Source organism: Callithrix jacchus, chromosome X (assembly GCF_049354715.1).
Source record: "Callithrix jacchus isolate 240 chromosome X, calJac240_pri, whole genome shotgun sequence".
Taxonomy (NCBI): Eukaryota; Metazoa; Chordata; class Mammalia; order Primates; family Cebidae; genus Callithrix; species Callithrix jacchus.
This window is the reverse complement of record NC_133524.1, coordinates 62652244-62671006: the sequence shown is the minus strand read 5'-3', so window position 1 is coordinate 62671006 and position 18763 is coordinate 62652244. Positions and strand designations below refer to the sequence as shown.

At 50.2% G+C, this 18763-nt stretch overlaps 1 protein-coding gene across 1 annotated transcript in view; it reads right to left on the bottom strand.

The window, feature by feature from the left end:
- Positions 1 to 996: 996 nt before the first annotated feature.
- The window catches only part of LOC118150474 (uncharacterized), a 28028-nt gene continuing 10261 nt past the window's right edge, over positions 997 to 18763 (bottom strand). The window contains exons 3-7 of the mRNA XM_054250946.1: positions 10406 to 10660; positions 9941 to 10111; positions 8922 to 9019; positions 8078 to 8220; positions 997 to 1563 (exon numbers count right to left, since the gene is read on the bottom strand). Coding sequence (XP_054106921.1) covers positions 1410 to 1563; positions 8078 to 8220; positions 8922 to 9019; positions 9941 to 10111; positions 10406 to 10660 — 821 coding nt within the window. The 3' untranslated portion in view covers positions 997 to 1409. The remainder of the gene's footprint in view (positions 1564 to 8077; positions 8221 to 8921; positions 9020 to 9940; positions 10112 to 10405; positions 10661 to 18763) is intronic.

Sequence of the window (18763 nt, the reverse complement as noted above, 5' to 3'; positions counted from 1 at the left end):
ACTTGCCTATTGTTGCCAACAATCCCAGTTCCTTCATTCTTGTCCATGCAATGTGCAACGATAACATTTCATATCTATAGGTGATTACATACTGTTATGGCTGACATATTGTGACTAATATTAACTAATATATTGTGACTAATGATGGCTAATACTATATCTAAAATATTATGAAAAGGTTGCAAAGATGGGGAGGAGTGGGCAAGGACAAAATGGGATGAAGAGAGGCTGGGCGCTGTGGCTCATGCTTATAATCCAGCACTTTGAGAGGCTGAGGCAGGAGGATCACGAGGTCAAGAGATTGAGACCATCCTTGCCAACATGGTGAAACCCCATCTCTACTAAAAATAAAAAATTACCTGGGTGTGGTGGTGCACACCTGTAGTCCCAGCTACTCAGAAGGCTGAGGCAAGAGAATCACTCGGACCTAGGAGGTGGAGCCAAAGCAAGCCAAAGAATAAGATTTCAGCCACCCAAATTAAGAGTGAGCCGAGATTGCACCACTTCACTCCAGCCTGGCGACAGAGTGAGACTCCATCTCAAAAAAAATTTTTTTTTTTTTTGAGACGGAGTTTTGCTCTTGTTACCCAGACTGGAGTGCAATGGCACGATCTCAGCTCACTGCAACCTCCACCTCCTGGGTTCAGGCAATTCTCCTGCCTCAGCCTCCTAAGTAGCTGGGATTACAGGCATGCGCCACCATGCCCAGCTAATTTTTTTGTATTTTTTGTAGAGATGGGGTTTCACCATGTTGACCAGGATGGTCTCGATCTCTTGACCTCGTGATCCACCCGCCTCAGCCTCCCAAAGTGCTGGGATTACAGGCGTGAGCCACCGCGCCCAGCCCTTTCAAAAAAATTTTAAAAAATGTGATGAAGAGGATGTCACAGAGTTAGAGTGCTTTGGTTCAGACCTAGCTGACCCGCATCTGCTGGGAGTGTGCGACCCCCTTGTAGACCCCCGCCCGGTACCCGATCCCAAGTAACAGCCCGAGAGTTGGAAGCCGAGTTCAGGTTTATCGGGACCAGCAGGCAGGCCAGGAAAGGAAGGAGATCAGGGCTGGCTGCAACTGTGCAGCTAGGGTAGGAGGGTTTTATAGGGGGGCAGACGGGGCGTGGACACAGGGCTGGCGGGGTGTCGTGGGAGCTTAGGATAGGCTGTCTGTCTCTGGGCAGACTGCTGAGGTAGCTCAGAGGGTTATGTGTCGGTTCAGGATAGGCCGAGGCTTGGCGGGCTTTTCTGCTGTGATGATTGGCTGCTTGCTGTTGCTGGGCAGAACAGAGCAGCGCCTGAGGGTTTTCTTCCAGGCGGCGGGAAGGGGGGGGCAGAGGGGGGCGGAGGGGGGCGGGACTTTCTACCGAACATTCCCAACTCCTTAAAAAGGAAAAAGGGCGGCGGAATCGATCTGGCTACTTCCTGCCGGACAGGGGCGGAGTGGGGTTTTTACGGAGCCTGGGAGGTCGGTAGGGGGGTATATGCGCAATCTGGATGGATGAGGACTGGTTGTAGCAGCATCTGGTTGATAGTGATCCGGGTGAGCTCCTGGAAGCGGCGCTGCAAGAACTGAAAGAAACAAAGGGCGACAAGTAAGAAAAGACAGATGATAAGCAGAGGCCCTATCAGTGGGGATAGGAGGGTGTACATGGATGACGACCACCATGCGGTGGCTTTAGTGGTAAACTGGTAACTTTGTAGCTCCGTCTTGATCTTCTGGAGATTTTCGATGCGGGTTTCTACTATTCCAGATTCATTGATGTAGTAGCAACATTCTTCCTGTAAGAAGATGCAGGTCCCTCCTCGCTCAGCCGTAAGCAGGTCCAGAGCCCTTCGGTTTTGTAGGGCTACTTGGGCAACCGAAGTGACCTGTCGTTGGAGAGATGCTAGGGAGGCAGCAGAGTCATCAATTGCAGTTTGCAGCTGTGAGGAAAGGCGGGCTAGGGCCTGGTGAGTGTTAATCAGGGCCCCGCTTCCTAGGCCTAGAGCAGCTGTGGATCCTGCGAGGGAGAGCCCGATAGCTATGGGAAGAAAGGCAGCTCTTCGTTGATGATGGGGGCTGGGGCGTGCGGAAGACATGCTAGTATGCATCATAAGAAGCTCAGCCGGTGAATAGACAGTGAGGCGTGGGACTAAGGTGACAGGGAGACAGCGGGAATGTCCTCTAAGGTCGGACTGGGTTAGTAGTTTGGAAAGGGTACCGTTGCACCAAAAGTAAAAACCTCGGGGAGCTGTTAGATTAGTTGTGAGTTGTTGAGTCCTGTTGCATGTGGGGTCTGAGCCCTGAGAAGAGTAACAGGCCGGAAAGGGTGAAGTGTTGAGGCAGGAGAGTGGGACGTCTGGAATTGGGGGGTGTCGGCCTGTCCCGTTGGTGTGATGTGTAGGGAACATAGTTGGAACTGCAACTAGAGGAGTTTGTCCAAGAGTAGCATACAGGAGGCAAGAGGTCAGATTGGTTAACCCTGTCTGGTTGGCGAGCTTTAGGCCTTCTCTCATGAGGGTTAACCACGAGAAAGGGGCTGAGTCTTTAATGTAGTTTTCTGCACTTGGATCGTGTTGTGGATTTCTGGAGAGGTGAGGACATATGCCCGCCAGATATATAAGTGTGAGGACAGATAACTTGTGGAACTGGTCTCGTAGACTGAGGCCTTTTGGGGTGCTTGCCATCTATCGTCCCAGGGATCTGGGATGGTTAGAGTAAGTTGGCGCTCTTTGCTGGGATTGCCTTCTGAGTCGAATTTTGTGGTCCTCTTAAGGAGGGAAGGGAATTGGCCATCCTGCTCCCATTCGTTAGCTGTGGGCTCACGCTGACAGGGGCCCCAGACACATCCCATACAAGAGTGCCAACTGGAGGTCTTACAAGCACCTGTCTGTTTATAGTTAAAGCATAGCAATGGGTGAGTACTGCGGATGTTGCTAAAGGTGGAGAAGTTGAGTTGGATGGGGAATGCACATCCTGTGGTGGGGCAATCTGACTTGGTCAGGAGGTGGTTATGGGAGTAAGGAGGGGTCGAGCAAATCCCAGTAGTTTTGGTATGATTTTCAGTGAGAAAAAATCTCCAGACATACTGTGGGTTAGCTAAGGACAATTCAGGGCTTAAAGAGCTTAAGTGATAGAGGACCAGTAGGAACACACTCCCAACGGGAACTGGAAGGGCCATCAGGATACTTTTTTACTCTTGAGAGATGGACCCAAGATGGAATCTGAGCAACTTTGATGGCCGTTGGGGTAGCTAAAGTGACAGTATAGGGCCCTTCCCACCTAAGCTCAAGAGAGAGTTTGGTAAGCTGATCCTTGATGAGTCTGTTAGCCCGTTCTACCTTACCCGATGACTGGGGGTGGTAGGCCGCATGCAGCTTCCACTGAATCCCTAAAGAAGCACAGACAGCGTTAGTAACTTTGGAGACAAAGGCTGGGCTGTTGTCTGACTGAATAGTGGCTGGAAGCCCAAACCGAGGGATGATGTCCTGGATGAGATGGGCAGCGACAGTGTCGGTGGACTCCGAAGTGGTGGGAAAAGCTTCGATCCTGCTGGAGGAGGTGGGAGGGCTTGAGGTTGCAGTGAAGTAGGTCAGTGGCAAGTGCCTGGCCGAATAGGTGCGGGCTATCTCAGAAGCCCTGTAGAAGGACTGTCCAGGCCAGTTGTTGGGACATGTTCGTGAGGGGGTCATCCCCAGTGAAGGCAAAGATAAAGTAGGAGTTGGGGTGTAGAGGTATAGTAAAGAAGGCATCCTTTAGGTCTAAGACTGAGAAACAGGTGGTCTCTGGGGGAATGTTAGAGAGAATGGTGTATGGGTTGGGGACAACTGGATGTATGGGAATTACAGCTTCATTGACTAAGCGCAAGTCCTGGATTAGTCTATATTGTCCTGAGGGTTTTCGTACTGGGAGGATGGGGGTATTACATGGGGAGTTAATGGGAATTAGGCGGCCTTGACCTTTTAGTTTCTCTATGATGGGTCGGATACCCATACGGTGGGCTTTAGAGATGGGAAATTGAGGGCGGCAGAGAAAATGAGGCGAGGAGTCTTTAAGGCGGACCTGAACTGGCTAGTGGTGGGTAGCTACAGACAGGTTGTTAATGTCCCAGACCTGAGGGTGGACTCCGGGGAGTAGTTCTGACAGGCCTTTTTGGGGTTCAGTGTCTGAGGTGAGGGCTAGGAGAAAGAGACTGTGTGGGTTGGCGGAGGGGAAGGTTATGACGGCCTTCAGCTTTGAAAGGATGTCTCGCCCCAGAAGGGGAACTGGGCAGGTGGGGATTACTAAAAAGAGTGGGTAAATGGAGTAGAGTTATATGAGCACATGAGTGGTGGGGTTTGGTAGGGGATACTCGGGGTCCCATAGAGTCCCATGACTAAGACCTGGGAAGGGGTGAGATGGCCAGAATAAGAAGGAAGTGCGGAGTAGGTAGCCCCCATGTCTTGTGACCCTAGGCTCGGCGAGGGTAACCGGAGTCGGAAAGCCAGGGCCCCGCTAGTCGTCTAGCAGCCCTAGTAGACTGGGGAACGGAGCTCCCTTGGAGGTCGGCTCCTGGCAAGCAGGCTCCTCCCTACTGAGGGTGACTGCCGGCTGCATAATGCCAGTGTGTCTGTTTTGAGGAACCGGCACCCTGGGGAAGCTGGGGCAGTTTGACTTCCAGTGTCCCAGGAGGTGGCAAATAGGGCAAGGCTTAGTTGGTGGCCATGGTTGTGGACAGGCTCGGGACCAGTGTCCTTCCTTTCCACATTTGAAACATGCTCCCGGAGGGGCATGGATTTCGGCCTTGGGCTTCTGGTTCCCTGCCGGCCTTAGAGCCGCCACTAGGGCTTGGGTCTGGAGGGCAGCCTTCTGCTTCATGCGAGTTTGGCGGGCAGCCTCAGCCCCATCTTCCCTGGCATTGAATACTTTAAAGGCCATTTTTACCAGGTCTTGGATGGGAGTCTCTGGCCCCTCTTCTGCTTTCTTTAGTTTCTTTTTTATGTCGGGGCGCTGATTGGGAGATAAAATGGGAGGATAATACAGTGGCCCCGTTTTGGGGGGTTGGATCTAGTCGAGTATACCGGACTAGGGCTTCTTATGCTTAAGTGAGGTATTGGAATTCCTTAATATAGGTGGACGGGTCGGCTGAGAAGGATCCTAAACGTTTCTCAATTTGGGACAGGTCTTGGAGTGAGAAAGGAACATGGACCCTGATTAAACCTTCTGCGCCTGCTACTTCTCGCAGTGGGGCCAGGATAGCTGGCTGGTGGGAGCGGGTGTGGGCCGCCACCGGAGAGGCAAGAGGAAGTGCGGCCTCTGAGGGAGGGGGCTCGGAGGGAGTAGAGGGAGAGTGAGGCATGGCCTCTGAGGTAGGAGGTGCAGAGGGAGCAGAGGAAGAGCGTGCCGTTGATGGTGACTGGTTGCTGAGATTGGCAGGAGAGGATAGATGTTCAGGCAGATCCTCCGGTGAGGAGTAGGGAGGGGGAGAGGTAGTGGACTTCCGGAGTGGGAACAAAGGGGGAAGACAAATGGTCAGGCATCTCTTCCTGTAGAGTATAGGGAGGTGGCTTGGTTGGGGAGGTAGGAGGCTGCGGTGGGGGAGTTCGGGCTAAAAGAACTTGGTGAGTGGAGCAAGAAGAGCAGAGGTCAGGATGGGAACACAGGTCCCAAAAAGCCTGAACGTAAGGCACTTCCTTATCTTTGCCAGTTTGGCGGCAGAAGTTATCTAGGTCGCGGAGCACATTTAAATTGAAAGTGCCGGTGGGGGGTCAATGCGACCTGTTATCGAGCTGGTACTGGGGCCAGGCCACCTGGGAGAGGAAGATAAGCTTCTTTCACCTAAGGGTTTTGGGAGTAGCCCAAGCGGGTAAAGTCGAGAAGTAAACAACCTAGTGGGGCGTTTTTAGGAATTTTGGACTCCACGTTCCCCATGATGCATGCGGCAAAGGGTTCCTGCCAGCCGAGGGCAGTCTCGGAACAGTATCCGAGCTCGGAACAGTATCTGAGTGGGCTGGGGTAGTGTGGGGGAGGCGTCCCTCCAACCCACCAGCTTCCCCAGAGGAAGGTGGATAGGAAAGACCAGAGAAGGCGTCCCCTGTCTGATTGTTCCTATTTAATGGTTTTGGATTGGGTGGGTCAGAGAAGGCATCCCTTGTCTGCCGACCCAAGGCTCCTGGAGCCTGGTTGGGGGATCCTGCTCAGGCCGGCTGGCGCTTGGTGAGGGATCCGTGGAGTGGGACTGAGAGGAAGGGTCTTTGCCACACGCACCACGGAAGGAAAAGGTAAGAAACAGGACTTACCTGGTCCGGAGTGCTGAGGCCGAATTGGAGGAGGGCTGGAGAGGTCGCTGGAGGGAGGGGGTCGCTAGGGGGGCTAGCGACCCTCGCTCCCGGGTTTCGGCACCATATGTGCGACCCCCTTGTAGACCCCTGCCCGGTACCCGATCCCAAGTAACAGCTCGAGAGTTGGAAGCCGAGTTCAGGTTTATCGGGACCAGCGGGCAGGCCAGGAAAGGAAGGAGATCGGGGCTGGCTGCAACTGCGCAGCTGGGGTAGGAGGGTTTTATAGGAGGGCGGACGGGGCGTGGACACAGGGCTGGTGGGGTGTCGTGGGAGCTTAGGATAGGCTGTCCGTCTCTGGGCAGACTGCTGAGGTAGCTCAGAGGGTTATGTGTCGGTTCAGGATAGGCCGAGGCTTGGCGGGCTTTTCTGCTGTGATGATTGGCTGCTTGCTCTTGCCGGGCAGAACAGAGCAGCGCCTGAGGGTTTTCTTCCGGGCAGCGGGAAGTGGGGGGGCGGGGGGGGGCGGGACTTTCTACCGAACAGGGAGTCTCTGAGAACCTCCAAAGGACTTATGGCTCTAAGGAGCATTTGTCCTGGGAGCAATAGGGATCAATGCTATAATCTGGCTATGCTGGGCACTGAAGGTACGAATTGTCATCAATACCAATAACCAGTTGATGTCAGGTACACACAATTACTATCAATACCCACAGACAATCCCCATTGATATTCATAGGTAATCGATGTTGCTATGCTATGGCTACTATCACTCAGAAGTCTCTCATCTGGACCCTAGTCTAGATGGCAGGAGCAGTGATGAGGAGATGGGAGGGGAGAACTGGTTGAGAGGGAGATATAGCACCAATCCACGAAGAACTACTTTCTATCATTCCTGGTCATTCCAGGGTTAAGAAAAATGCCTAGGGTGGGGCAGGGGAAAGCTGAAGCCTAGCTAGCCTTGCCCCTAGGCCCCTTCCTTCAGGGTGTCCCCTTGATGACTTGGAAAAGTCTGACCTGCAGTCCATGGTTAGCTGATACTGACAAGCAGAAATTGCCAAGATCTGGGGCTCCTCCTCAAAGATTCTTTGCCAAAGCCAAAAATTATTATCTGTCACCAGAAACGCAAAAGGAAAGAAAGGAAGTTGGGGCCCATTACTCCTGATCAATGGGCCTATTACAGGGTCCCACTGGGCCTTAGTTTCTGGTGAGCCAGGGCTACAGCATAATAGCACTGGAAGTGGACCAGGAGCACAGGAACCAGCAAGACACCAGTGCACGTGCCCACAGTGGCTGTGACAGCAACAGTGAGCCGGCCCAGAGCAGAGAGGGAGTAGACATCTCCATAGCTGACAGTGGTGAGAGTTATGGCAGTCCACCAGAGACATGTAAAGATGTCTCCAAAGTGGGGCTCACTTTGACCTAAAATGGACATACCCAAGAGGAAAAGCAAGCCAAAGAATAAGATTTCAGCCACCCAAAATAAGAGAAAGGCACACACCTCTTTCCAGGAAGAATGGAGGGTATGAACGAGGACTCTCAGGGCCAAGGACTTTTCAAGGAAGCCCAGGAGAGGAACCAGCTTGATGACATAGAAAGAACGAATGGCCCCAAGGGTTAAGATAAGATAGGGTTGCCCTACAGCCTTGTCACCTACCACCAATTCTACCAACACGGTGAACAGAAGATATCAGCTAGATTGAGAGGGCTACACAGGAAGCGCACATTATCAGGGCAGAAAATGGCCTGGGCAAAGAGCTCAGTTCCAAATCAAAGGGCATAGAGCAGCTCCAGGTATAGCAGGTCAGGGGCACGATGGTATACAAGACCATTGTTCTGCTCTTACTGCTGCTGCTGGTTTTCTCCAACACCCATTGCATGTTCCATAGTAGTGAAGTTGCCAGGGAAGTAATCCAGCTGGACCTCCATCTCCTGGAAGAGGATGACCAGGGCACACACGGCAAAGAGTGTGGAGATCAGGGAAAGGCACTGGGGAAAATGATGCATGTCAGAAATCCCATTTGCCAGCATCCCCACCTCTCTAACCATACTTCCACCCTTTTTGGCTTCCCTTTTTGAGGGATGCCCTCAAATTGTCCTGGCAGTGTTTAGAGTTGAGTCCCCAGCACCATACCAAGTGTATAGCAATTATGGCAACTTGGGAGGATTCTTTGAAGGTAGGAGTGTCTAGCATGGTGTCACACACTGTTAATGAGTTACCTTGGCCCCTAAGGAAGACTGAGGTTGGTCAAGAAGCACATATAGCTACGGTTTCCAAATATCCCCCAGTCCCTGGCCTTCGATGGGGTTCAGCAGAAGGTGTTCATCCATGCAGGCATTCTCACAGGCCTCCCAGGACAGAAAGTCCTGGGTACGGGTCTCCTTGCCACTCAGCTTGCACTAGCAGCAAAGTGTCAGGGGTGCTTCCATCAGGCTCCAATAAGCCAACTCCTCCTCTAGGACATCCTGACAAACATTGGCAGGGCAGTGCAGCTGCTGACTATGGTAGTAGCCCAGCTCAGGATTGCGGTCAAAGAAAAACTCTCAGTTGAGAGTGGTGGCTCATGCCTGTAATCTCAGCACATTGGGAGGCCAAGGCCGGTGGATCGCCTGAGGTCAGGAGTTCCAGACCAGCCTGACCAACATGGTGAAACCCTATCTCTACTAAATACACTAGTGGTAACATATACCTGTAATCCCAGCTGCTTGGGAGGCTGAGGCAAGAAAATCACTTGAACCTGGGTGGCAGGGGTTGCAGTGAGCCAAGATTGCGCCATTGCACTCCAGCCTGGGCAAGAAGAGCAAAACCTGGTCAAAAAAAAAAAAATGAAAAACAAAAAAAACTAAAGAAAAGACAGAAACACAAACAGAAAGAAAGACATAAAGAGAAAAAGAAAGAAATAAGAAATAAAATAAAAGAAAAGAAAAACTCTTGGACCAGTGGGCCCTGAGCAGCTGGGGTGCCAGGCAGGGATGGCTCAGTCAGCTTGTAGAGGCGGGCACATGGAAAGGCCCTCATGGTGCTGATGTAGGTCTCATGGCATATACCCCCAACATTCAGGATCAGTTTATTACCTAAGCCTTCAATGGAAAACTGTGAACCTGCTTGTCTGCTGGCTCAGATCTGCTGGCAAGAGGGTGGATGACAGCGGTTAGGACGGGGTCCTGCCTTCTTCTGCCTCCTAGGTTTGGTCAGGGTAGGGAGAGGGCCGAGAGCTATAAAAGGGATGTGACAGCCCAGGCACCCAAGGGAGGCTATCTTGGGCAGGGAGCCGGGGTGCCTTTTCCTCCTGGGTTCTCAGGAATCAGGACAGCAAGCTCTCAAGTATGGTCACAGTGACTGGCCAGTCTCTCCTGGGCCCAGCAGTTCCAAGAGAAAAACCAGCCTAACCTGGAAACAAATGTCTTTCAGGGACTCTTGGGAGGTGTCTGGTGGCTTTGAGAGAATAGTTGTGCCATGGTATACAGCAGGGGAAGTTACAGACAGGCAACTGCAGACTAAATGGCCAGGATAGGGAAGGGGTCTCTTAATCTTCTGTTATCACTTTGAAAACTTGGGACTGGGGTGGGTGGAATGGGGAAAGGAGTAAAAGGAAGAGCCATCAAGGCAGGCTAAGTGCAGGGGATAGAGAGTAGAGTGAAAATGGGAGTGACACGGAAGCTGGAGGGCCTTAGAGATCCCCAGGCCTCCACAGGGAGCAGGAGGTACCTGATTGGAGAAACTGGCTTGGGGGTCGGCAGATCTGACAGTGATGGTTATTGACTCCAACTACCCTGGCGCCCAGTCCTGGGCACTCCTCAGCAGCAGCACCAGCAGCATTGGCACTAGCAGCCTCTGTGGGTCTTTCTAAAATTGCTTTGGGCTTAATGAGTTCTTTGCCTGGGAATAGAAAGGGGTAAGAACAGAGTGGGGACTGGGAGGAGGGAGGCGGGGAAATAGAGAGAGAGAAAGAGAGAGAGAGAGAGAGAGCAAGAGGAACACAGAAGAGCAAATGTTTGGGGGGGGAGGAAGGTCAAAACACCTTCAGAGACCAACATTTCAGTGTCTCCTACCCCCTGAGAAGAGTTTGTCTGGGCCTCCCATGTTTGTCCCTGAGGACAAAAAAAGAGGGCACAGGCTGGCATTCCCAGTCCAGGAACCTCTCCCAACCCCGGCCAGCCCCTGCTCACTCACTTGGTTGTTTGCATGGTCCGTGAACACTGGCAGTGAAGGGACTGATGGCTGGTTGAGTTGTGGGGCCAGAGATGGTGGGGTGGGTGGTGTGGCCAGCCTTGCTGCTACCTCCGGAGTTCTGGAGTTCGGGTCTGCGCCTGCATCGAGAGCTCTCCGGCCCCAGGGCCAAAGTGTGCTCACGGAAGAGACAGAGAAGAGCTAGGGCTTTCCGGGCGCCTCTTGTTCCTGCTGTGGCATGAGGAGTAAGCACAACAGCTCAACCCCGGGCTGTCGGTGCCCCTGCCTGTTTGTTTAGGGAGGCAGTCCCGGCCCCCAGCCAGCAGCGAATCAGACAAGGGATCCTAGCCAACTTTGCTGCTCCTCCTTCCTCCCTCCCACCACGCCCCCTTGCCTTAGTTCCAGCCTGGAGCAGAGGGAAAGGAGGAGGCAGCTGGAGGAAAAACAGTAAGTTTAGGGGTCAGGCTCCAGCCAAGTGGACACCTCACAAGACCAGATAATATTTGGAACAACTTTCTCCCCCCCGCCACCCAGCCCCACTCTAATTCCCTACCCTTCCCCCAGCTCTGCTGCAGTCCTCCTATCAGAAGCCTGCAGAGGAGGAAGGGGTGTGGGGGGAGGGACAAAACAAGTACCAGGAGACAGCCTCGGAGAGCAGATGCGCTCCTGACTGTATCCAGCTGCTTCTGCCCACTCATTTTTATTTTCTTTTCTCTAAAGGCCCTCATGCCAAGGCTAGAGATTGGAGAAGGGGAGGGGCAGGGGAACAAGAGAGAATCCTGCTTGCCTCTAGCCTGTGCCAGAACTGGCAGACACCCCAGCCCCTTTGAGACAAGCCATAGCCCCTCCTCCCGCTCTTCCCCTACTCCGGCCCCCAGGACCCCCTCCCTGGGGATTGAGCCAGTCTTTTATTTTGCTAATGATGAGAGTTTGCCAATGGAGCACCCAGATGAATCTAAATTCCAAGGTAGCCCCCACCCTTTGGCCCAGCCTCCAGGCCTCTCTCCCTTCACCAGACCAGAAATTTCTATGAGGAATAAAAATAACTACCACAATCCAACAACCTTCCTAACTCGCCCATTTCAGCCCATTCCTCTCTCAGAGTTAGGGCTGAGCTGAATGGAGAGTTTCAAGACAAGGGAGGGGGATACTGGCTCCTCTTCCCTCTTCATTTCTGACTTGCTGTCGGGCTGATGGAGAGGAGTGGTTTCCTCAGTGGACTTCATGGCGACAGTGAGAGAGGAGGGAAGTGGTGACAAACACAAAGGTATACAGGGACCCCTGAGTTCAGCTCTACAGAGCTGGATTCTTAACCTCTCAAAAAATGGCAGATAAGAACTTGGGCGCTTGGGGATTTTCAGAGTGGGGAGGTTAGAAGCAGCAGCTTCCTCTCTCTGCCCACCCCTTTTCCCTTCCCCTCACCTGTGCTACCCCTCATCCACTCCAGCACATTTACTTCTTGCTTCCCTAAATCTGCCCATCTCTTTCATGCATGGTGCTTTTCTTCAGGATACTGCTGTATCCTCTCCAGCTGTATATCAACGACTTCTTCCGTATCTCTCTCTAATGCCTCACTACTTTCTGGGAGCCTTTTTTGATGCGTTTCCTCCAAGATAGGGTCCTGTCCTCTGCATTCTCATAACCTGCTTTAGGATTTTTTTCCTAGAATACTCTTCATACTCCTCCCTCCAGCCATGCTCCTGGCATTGAGTGGGCACTCATCAGCTACCGAACAAACACAAGTTGTAACCGCTTGTGATTAGCAGATCTCTCACTTTTCAGAATAGTCTTCTGCTTTCCTTAATTCTAACCTAAATCCCACCTGCTTTGTTATCCTAATTAGACTGATGCCAGCTCCCACAATGCCTCGGCTTTTTCCTATTTGCTGCTGGCTGGTGAGGTCTAACTAAAGACAAACTGGTGACTAGTCTTGCAAATGCAGCCACAGCAGAAGCAGTTTGCCAGGTCTCCTGGAATAATTCTTCCATCCTTGAAGCATGGCCTCTTCTTGTTTTTCATAGGTCAGGTCATTAAAGCTTCTACCAAGATGCCAAAAGCAACGCAAAAACAAAAATTAAAATTGCCTGCAATCCCAGCACTGTGGGAGGCCATGGCGGGTGGATTACTTGAGGTCAGGAGTGTGAGACCAGCCTGGCCAACATGGTGAAACCCGTATCTACTAAAAATACAAAAAGTAGCCAGGCGTGGTGGAGGGCGCCTATAATCCCAGCTACTAGGGAAGCTGAGCCAGGAGAATCACTTGAATTCGGGAGGCAGAGGTTGCAGTGACCCGAGATCGTGCCACTGCACTCCAGCTTGGGTGACAGAGCGAAATTCTGTCTCAAAAATAAATAAATAAATAAATAAATAAAATAGAAATAGAAAATAAATAAATAGGGGCAGGCGCAGTGGCTCACACCTGTAATCCCAGCACTTTGGGAGGCCGAGGCGGGTGGATCACGAGGTCAAGAGATCGTGACCATCCTGGTCAACATGGTGAAACCCCATCTCTACTAAAAATACAAAAATTAGCTGGGCATGGTGGCGTGTGCCTGTAGTCCCAGCTACTCAGGAGGCTGAGGGAGGAGAATTGCCTGAACCCAGGAGGTGGAGGCTGCAGTGAGCCAAGATCGCACCATTGCACTCCAGCCTGGGGAACAAGAGAGAAACTCTGTCTCAAAAAAGAAAAGAAAAGAAATAAAAAATTGACAAATGAGACCTAGTTAAAGAGCTTCTGGGACAGAAAAATAAACTATCAACAAAGTAAGCATAATCTACAGAATGGGAGAAAATATTTGCATACTATACATCCAACAAAGGTCTAATATCCACAATCTATAAGAAACTTAAATTAACAAGCAAAAATTCACAACCACATTAAAAAGTGGGAAAAGGACATGAACAGACCCTTTTCAAAAGAAGACACGCATGCAGCCAACAAGCGTATGAAAAAACACTCAACATCACTCATCAGAGAAATGCAAATCAAAACCACAATGAGATACTATCTCACACCAGTCAGAATAACTAGTATCAAAAAGCCAAAAACAAAAACAAAAAACATGTTGGCAAGGCTGTGGAAAAAAGGGAATGCTAACACACTGCTGGTGGGAATGTAAATTAGTTCAGCTATTGTGGAAAGCAGGGTAGGGCCAGGCATGTAATTCCAGCACTTTGGGAGGCCAAGCCGGGATGATCACTTGAGACAAGGAGTTTGAGACCAGCCTGGGCAACATAGCAAAACCCTGTCTCTATAAAATAGAAATGATAATACTATTAGCCAGGCATGGTGGCAAGCCCCTGTAATCCTAACCATTTGGGAGGCTGAGGTGAGAGGATCACTCACTTGAGCCCAGAAGTTTGGGGGTGTAGTGAACTATGATCATGCCACTACACGCCAGCCTGGGTAATAGAGACCCTGCCTCTAAATAAATAAATAAATGCAGTGTGGTAGTTTCTCAAAGAACTCAAAATAGAATTACCATTCGACCTAGCAATTGGCATTGCTGAGTATATGCCCAACCAAAGGAATATAAATTGTTCCATTATGAAGACATATGCACACCTATGTTCATTGCAGCACTATTCACAATAGCAAAGACGTGGAATAAACCTAAATGACCATCAACGATAAACTGGATAAAAAAAATGTGGGGCCAGCTGCAGTGGTTCATGCCTGTAATCCCAGCACTTTGGTAGGCCAAGGCAGGAGGATTGCTTGAGCCCAGGAGTTCAGGACCAGCCTGGGAAACATGGTGAAACCCTATCTCTACTAAAAATACAAAAATTAGCCAGGTGTGGTGGTGTGTACCTGTAGTCCCAGCTACTCGGGAGGCTGAGAGAGGAGAATTACTTGAGTCCAGGAAGCAGAGGTTGCAGTGAGCTGAGATCATGCCACTGCACTCCAGCCTGGATGACCGAGCCAGACCCTGTCTCAGTAATAATAATAATAATAATAATAATAATAAAACTGTGGCACATATAAACGTAGAATACCACATAGACATAAAAAGCCCTCATGCAGTGAGTGGCTCACGCCTGTAAATCCCAACACTTTGGGAGGCCAAGGCAGGTGAATCACTTGAGGCCAGGGGTTCGAGACAAGCCTGGGCAACATGGCAAAACTCTATCTCTACTAAAAACACAAAAATTAGCCGGCCATGGTGGTACACATCTGTAATCCCAGCTACTCAAGAGGCTGAAGCATGAGAATCCCTTGAGCCCAGGAGGTGGAGGCTGCAGTGAGCTGAGATCACGCCACTGCACTCCAGCCTGGGCAACAGAGCAAGAACCTGTCTCAAAAAAAAAAAAAAAAATACTACAGAGTCTTTAAAAGGGGCAAGATCATGTCCCTTGCAGCAACATGAATGGAACTGGAGGTTTACTATCCGAAGTGAACTAATGAGAGGGAAACAACAGACACCAGGGCCTACTTGAGGATGAAGGTTGGAGGGAGAGAGAGGATTCAAAAACTACCTGTTGGGTACTGTGCTTATTACCTGGGTGACTAAATAATCTGCACATCAAACCCCCATGACATTCAATTTACCTATATCACAAACCTGCACATGTACCCTGAACCTAAAATAAAAGTTAAATAAACCACGTGCAGTGGCTTACGGCTATAATACCAACATCTTGGGAGGCTGAGGCAGGTGGATCACCTGAGGTTGGGAATTCCAGATCAGCCTGGCTAACATGGCGAAAACTTGTCTCTACTAAAAATACAAAAATTAGCTGGACACGGTGGTGGGCGCCTATAATCGCAGCTACTCAGGAGGCTGAGGTTGTAGTGAGCTGAATTGCACCATTGCACTCCAGCCCTTGGTAGCCTTGTACACGTGTGAGGTACTGGGTCTTGCCCTCTCCATACTGGAGGGCTAGAACTCTGTCCACATCTTGGGAGCCTGTTCCATACACTCTGTACCTGTCTGGCCAAGTGAAAAGGCTCTGTAAATCCAGAATCTGGCCCCAAACCATTTTTGTGAACTCTTTTCCCACTCCATTTCTCCTGCCACCTCAGACTATTCCCTATTCCCTCAAACAGCATCATGCACCCCTCCCTCTGTCTTTCCTTAAGCCATTCACTCTGACTAGAATGCCTGCCTTTCCCTCTCCCTCCTGCTCTCCCTTTCTGCAAACCCTTCCCTCACCACACACACACATCTGTTCATCTTTCAAAGCCCAGTTTAAATGGCTCCTCCTCTGTGAGACCTTTCTTATCTGGTCAGAATTTATCCCTCCTTTTTTCTCTGTCATCCCGAGCAGTTTATAGTTCTATTTAGCACAGACTTCATTCTCCCCTGTGTACTGATTATTTGTTTACTCATCTATTCCCCACTGGCTGATAAACACCTTTGGGATTTACTCAACTTGGTGTACCACCCACCATTTACTTCTCTCACACCTACCAAGTCAGCCTTGCCTCTATCACACAGTGCCTGGCATCTAGTTTGTTAGTTTGTGGTCAGTTAATGTTTACTAAGCAAATGAGTGGCTCCCTTATCTTTTCCCTAGCACTATGGAAGGCTCAAGAAAAATCCTGGCCCATGTGTTGTAGAGGATCCCTGCTTCCATGTCCATTTCCTTTTCACCCTCACCCCCAAGCCCATGCCTAGGCCCCTGTGCTTTTTTTCTGTACCCACCCTTTGTGTGACCCAAAAACCCAAAATTGCATCACTTGGATGATCACTGGGAACTCACATGGTTGCAAAATTATGAAGCCGGAAGGGACTTCAGGGACCCCTAGCTGCCTCCCATTTCACAAAATGAGAAACTGAGGCTCCTAGAAGTCAAGAGATTTTCCCAAGTACCCTCATCGTATTAGGAGCCTAGTCAGAGCTAGATCCCTGAGAAGTTCTCAAGTCTTGAAATTTGGTTTGCTTTGCGTGTAGCCACCGCTCACCAGCCTTTCACAGAAGAATGGGTAAATGGCGCCACATAGTGGCTCAGAGGCTTAGCTTCACCTGATGATCCTGTTCCTTAAAAGTAGAATTCCCAGCCACAGTCTGCTTTCCCTTTGACTGAAAGATGAGGATACAGGGAGGTCACCTTTCAGGAATACTTCCGCAGGATATCCACATAGCCCCAGCTGCTGCAGGCAGGAAGTAAAACGCAACTGTGTTGTTCAGTGTCTTCACCAGAAAGGGAGGGGATTGGGGACAGCAGGCAGCTTGGAAGCCAGAGAGTCAGGTTTCCTAAAGGGGCTTGGAAGAGGGGTCTCAGACCTTCCACTACTGAACCAGCTCTGACGACTCTTTCCTGGGCCCGTGTTTCTGGGCTGGCTGCTTTACTGAATGGTTCTTTGCCACATATGGCCTGCCAGGAACTGGCTTCACAGCCTGACACAGGCCCCTCTACCCAAAATATGCAGATCTTAAGACTCAGGGCCCAGAGCTGAGAGACAAATACCCCTAGATTATTTCAATAGAAATTTTAAACAAGCTATCTTAGAGGTTCAGGAGCTGGGCTTTTTCCTCTTTACACATACAGCTGCACTCTAGTTGATGTCCCAACCCTCAAGCCTTCCTCATCCAGTTCTTAGCAAGAATCTTCTACATTGTAGGTCAGAGGAAAAGGGACATTTAGACTCAGGCAGAAAAGCTAAAGTGGGACATGTTTGTGTCATATGCCAAGATCTGACAGCATGCCTCATCTGGTAATGGAGATTCTTTGAAGTTCAAGAGAAAACAAGAAGCTCCCTATGGCTGAACCTAGGCCAGGGCCACCTGCTTGACCCCCATTTGGCTTATGGCTTGATGCCTGGATAGAAGAAAAATGGGGGAGGAATTGGCCCCCCAGGAAAAAGAGTCTTGGCCCTAGCTGGCTCTGGGAATAAAATTGGGGGCTGAAGACTGAAAATCAGGCAGATGCTCAGCAACAAATCAAGCAATAGTCCTGGGGTAAGTGAATCTTCGTTCTTCTCCCATCTCGGTTGTGAGTTCCAAGAATTTGTCCAAAGGATGCGTCCCTGAGTGAGCTGGCTGCTGGCAAGCTGGTTTTGGTGCTTAGAAAACTGGGTGAGGGGAGGAAAGGATAATAAATAGATGGAAAATGGTGAGCAGTGGGGAGATAACAGGAGCTTAGGCAGGGTCAAAGCATATTTTGTGGGCTGGGATGGAACTTATGCAACCAAATGATGTTTAAATGAAGTGATCTTAGAAATCAGTTTCCTGGTTGGCTTGGAACTTCTAGGAGTAAAGCAAGACAACTTGCCCCATACCAAGGGCTCAGACCACAAGTTTCTCTTCCATCCATTCCCCTCTTCAGGCCCAGAGCATACAATGCCATTGTCCCCTGGAGTTGTCCCCTCACCACAAAGGGGTGCTGATTCTGGACCTGGGATGATTCTAATACTCATTATCTAAGCTTTTTACGTTCATGGAGTATTCCATATACTTCAGCTACATTTCATCATCTAACAATTAGAATACCAGGGCAATCTGGCCATAACAGGTTACCACCTGGATGGCCATCTAATTAGCTCCCCTCCCCCATAGCTCTGTGAGGTTGGCAGGATGTGGAGAGCTCTCTCTCTCTCTCTCTCTCTCTATCTATCTATCTAATAGAGATGGAGTCTATGTTGCCCAGGTTGGTCTTGAACTCTTGAACTCCTGAGCTCAAGTGATCCTCCTGCCTCCCAAAGTGCTGGGATTACAGGTGTGAGCTACTGCACCCAGCTGAGTTGTCTCTATTTTGCAAATAAGGAAATTGAGGCTCACGGAGATGAAGCTGATTAGATGCAGACTCTCAGTGCTTGATAGATCATTCTAGTCAAAATCACATTTTCATACTCAAGTCCCAACTCCTTCTACCCCACAATGCCCATTTCCAGTGACTGGGTACTTAAACATCTGCCACAACTTGGAAATCACTATGCTCTAAGGCAAGCTCTGTCCTTAGTCCATAGCCTATTAGGTATGGGGCTTGAACTAGGAACCCAGGGCTTTAGAGAGAAGCTGGAACCTGACTTTGGGGTGTTTACTGTTTCCTAAGTTGGAGCTTTTACATGGTTTTAGCTGGCTTGCATCAGACATCCTCTTATGTTGTAGCCAAATCAAGACTCCAGGTGGTAGGAGGCAAAATTGTCTCAGAAAAAGAAGTGATAACAAACCTTAGAGTACTGAAAATAAGACATTATCCTAGAAAAGTGTCTGGGGCAAGTTAAGCTTGGGAGAGTTGGAGTAGGACTGGGGTGGGAGGGAAAGAGAAAGTCTAACCAAGTCCATGGAACCCAGATTTGAAGGATATCCAGCCAGCCTAGAAATAGAAGTTTGCATGCTGGTAAGAGGAGGCAGCTTTGGGGTCTGATCCCAACTAGAGTGCTACTCCATTTGGACTACTTTGTGCAGACCTTCGAGG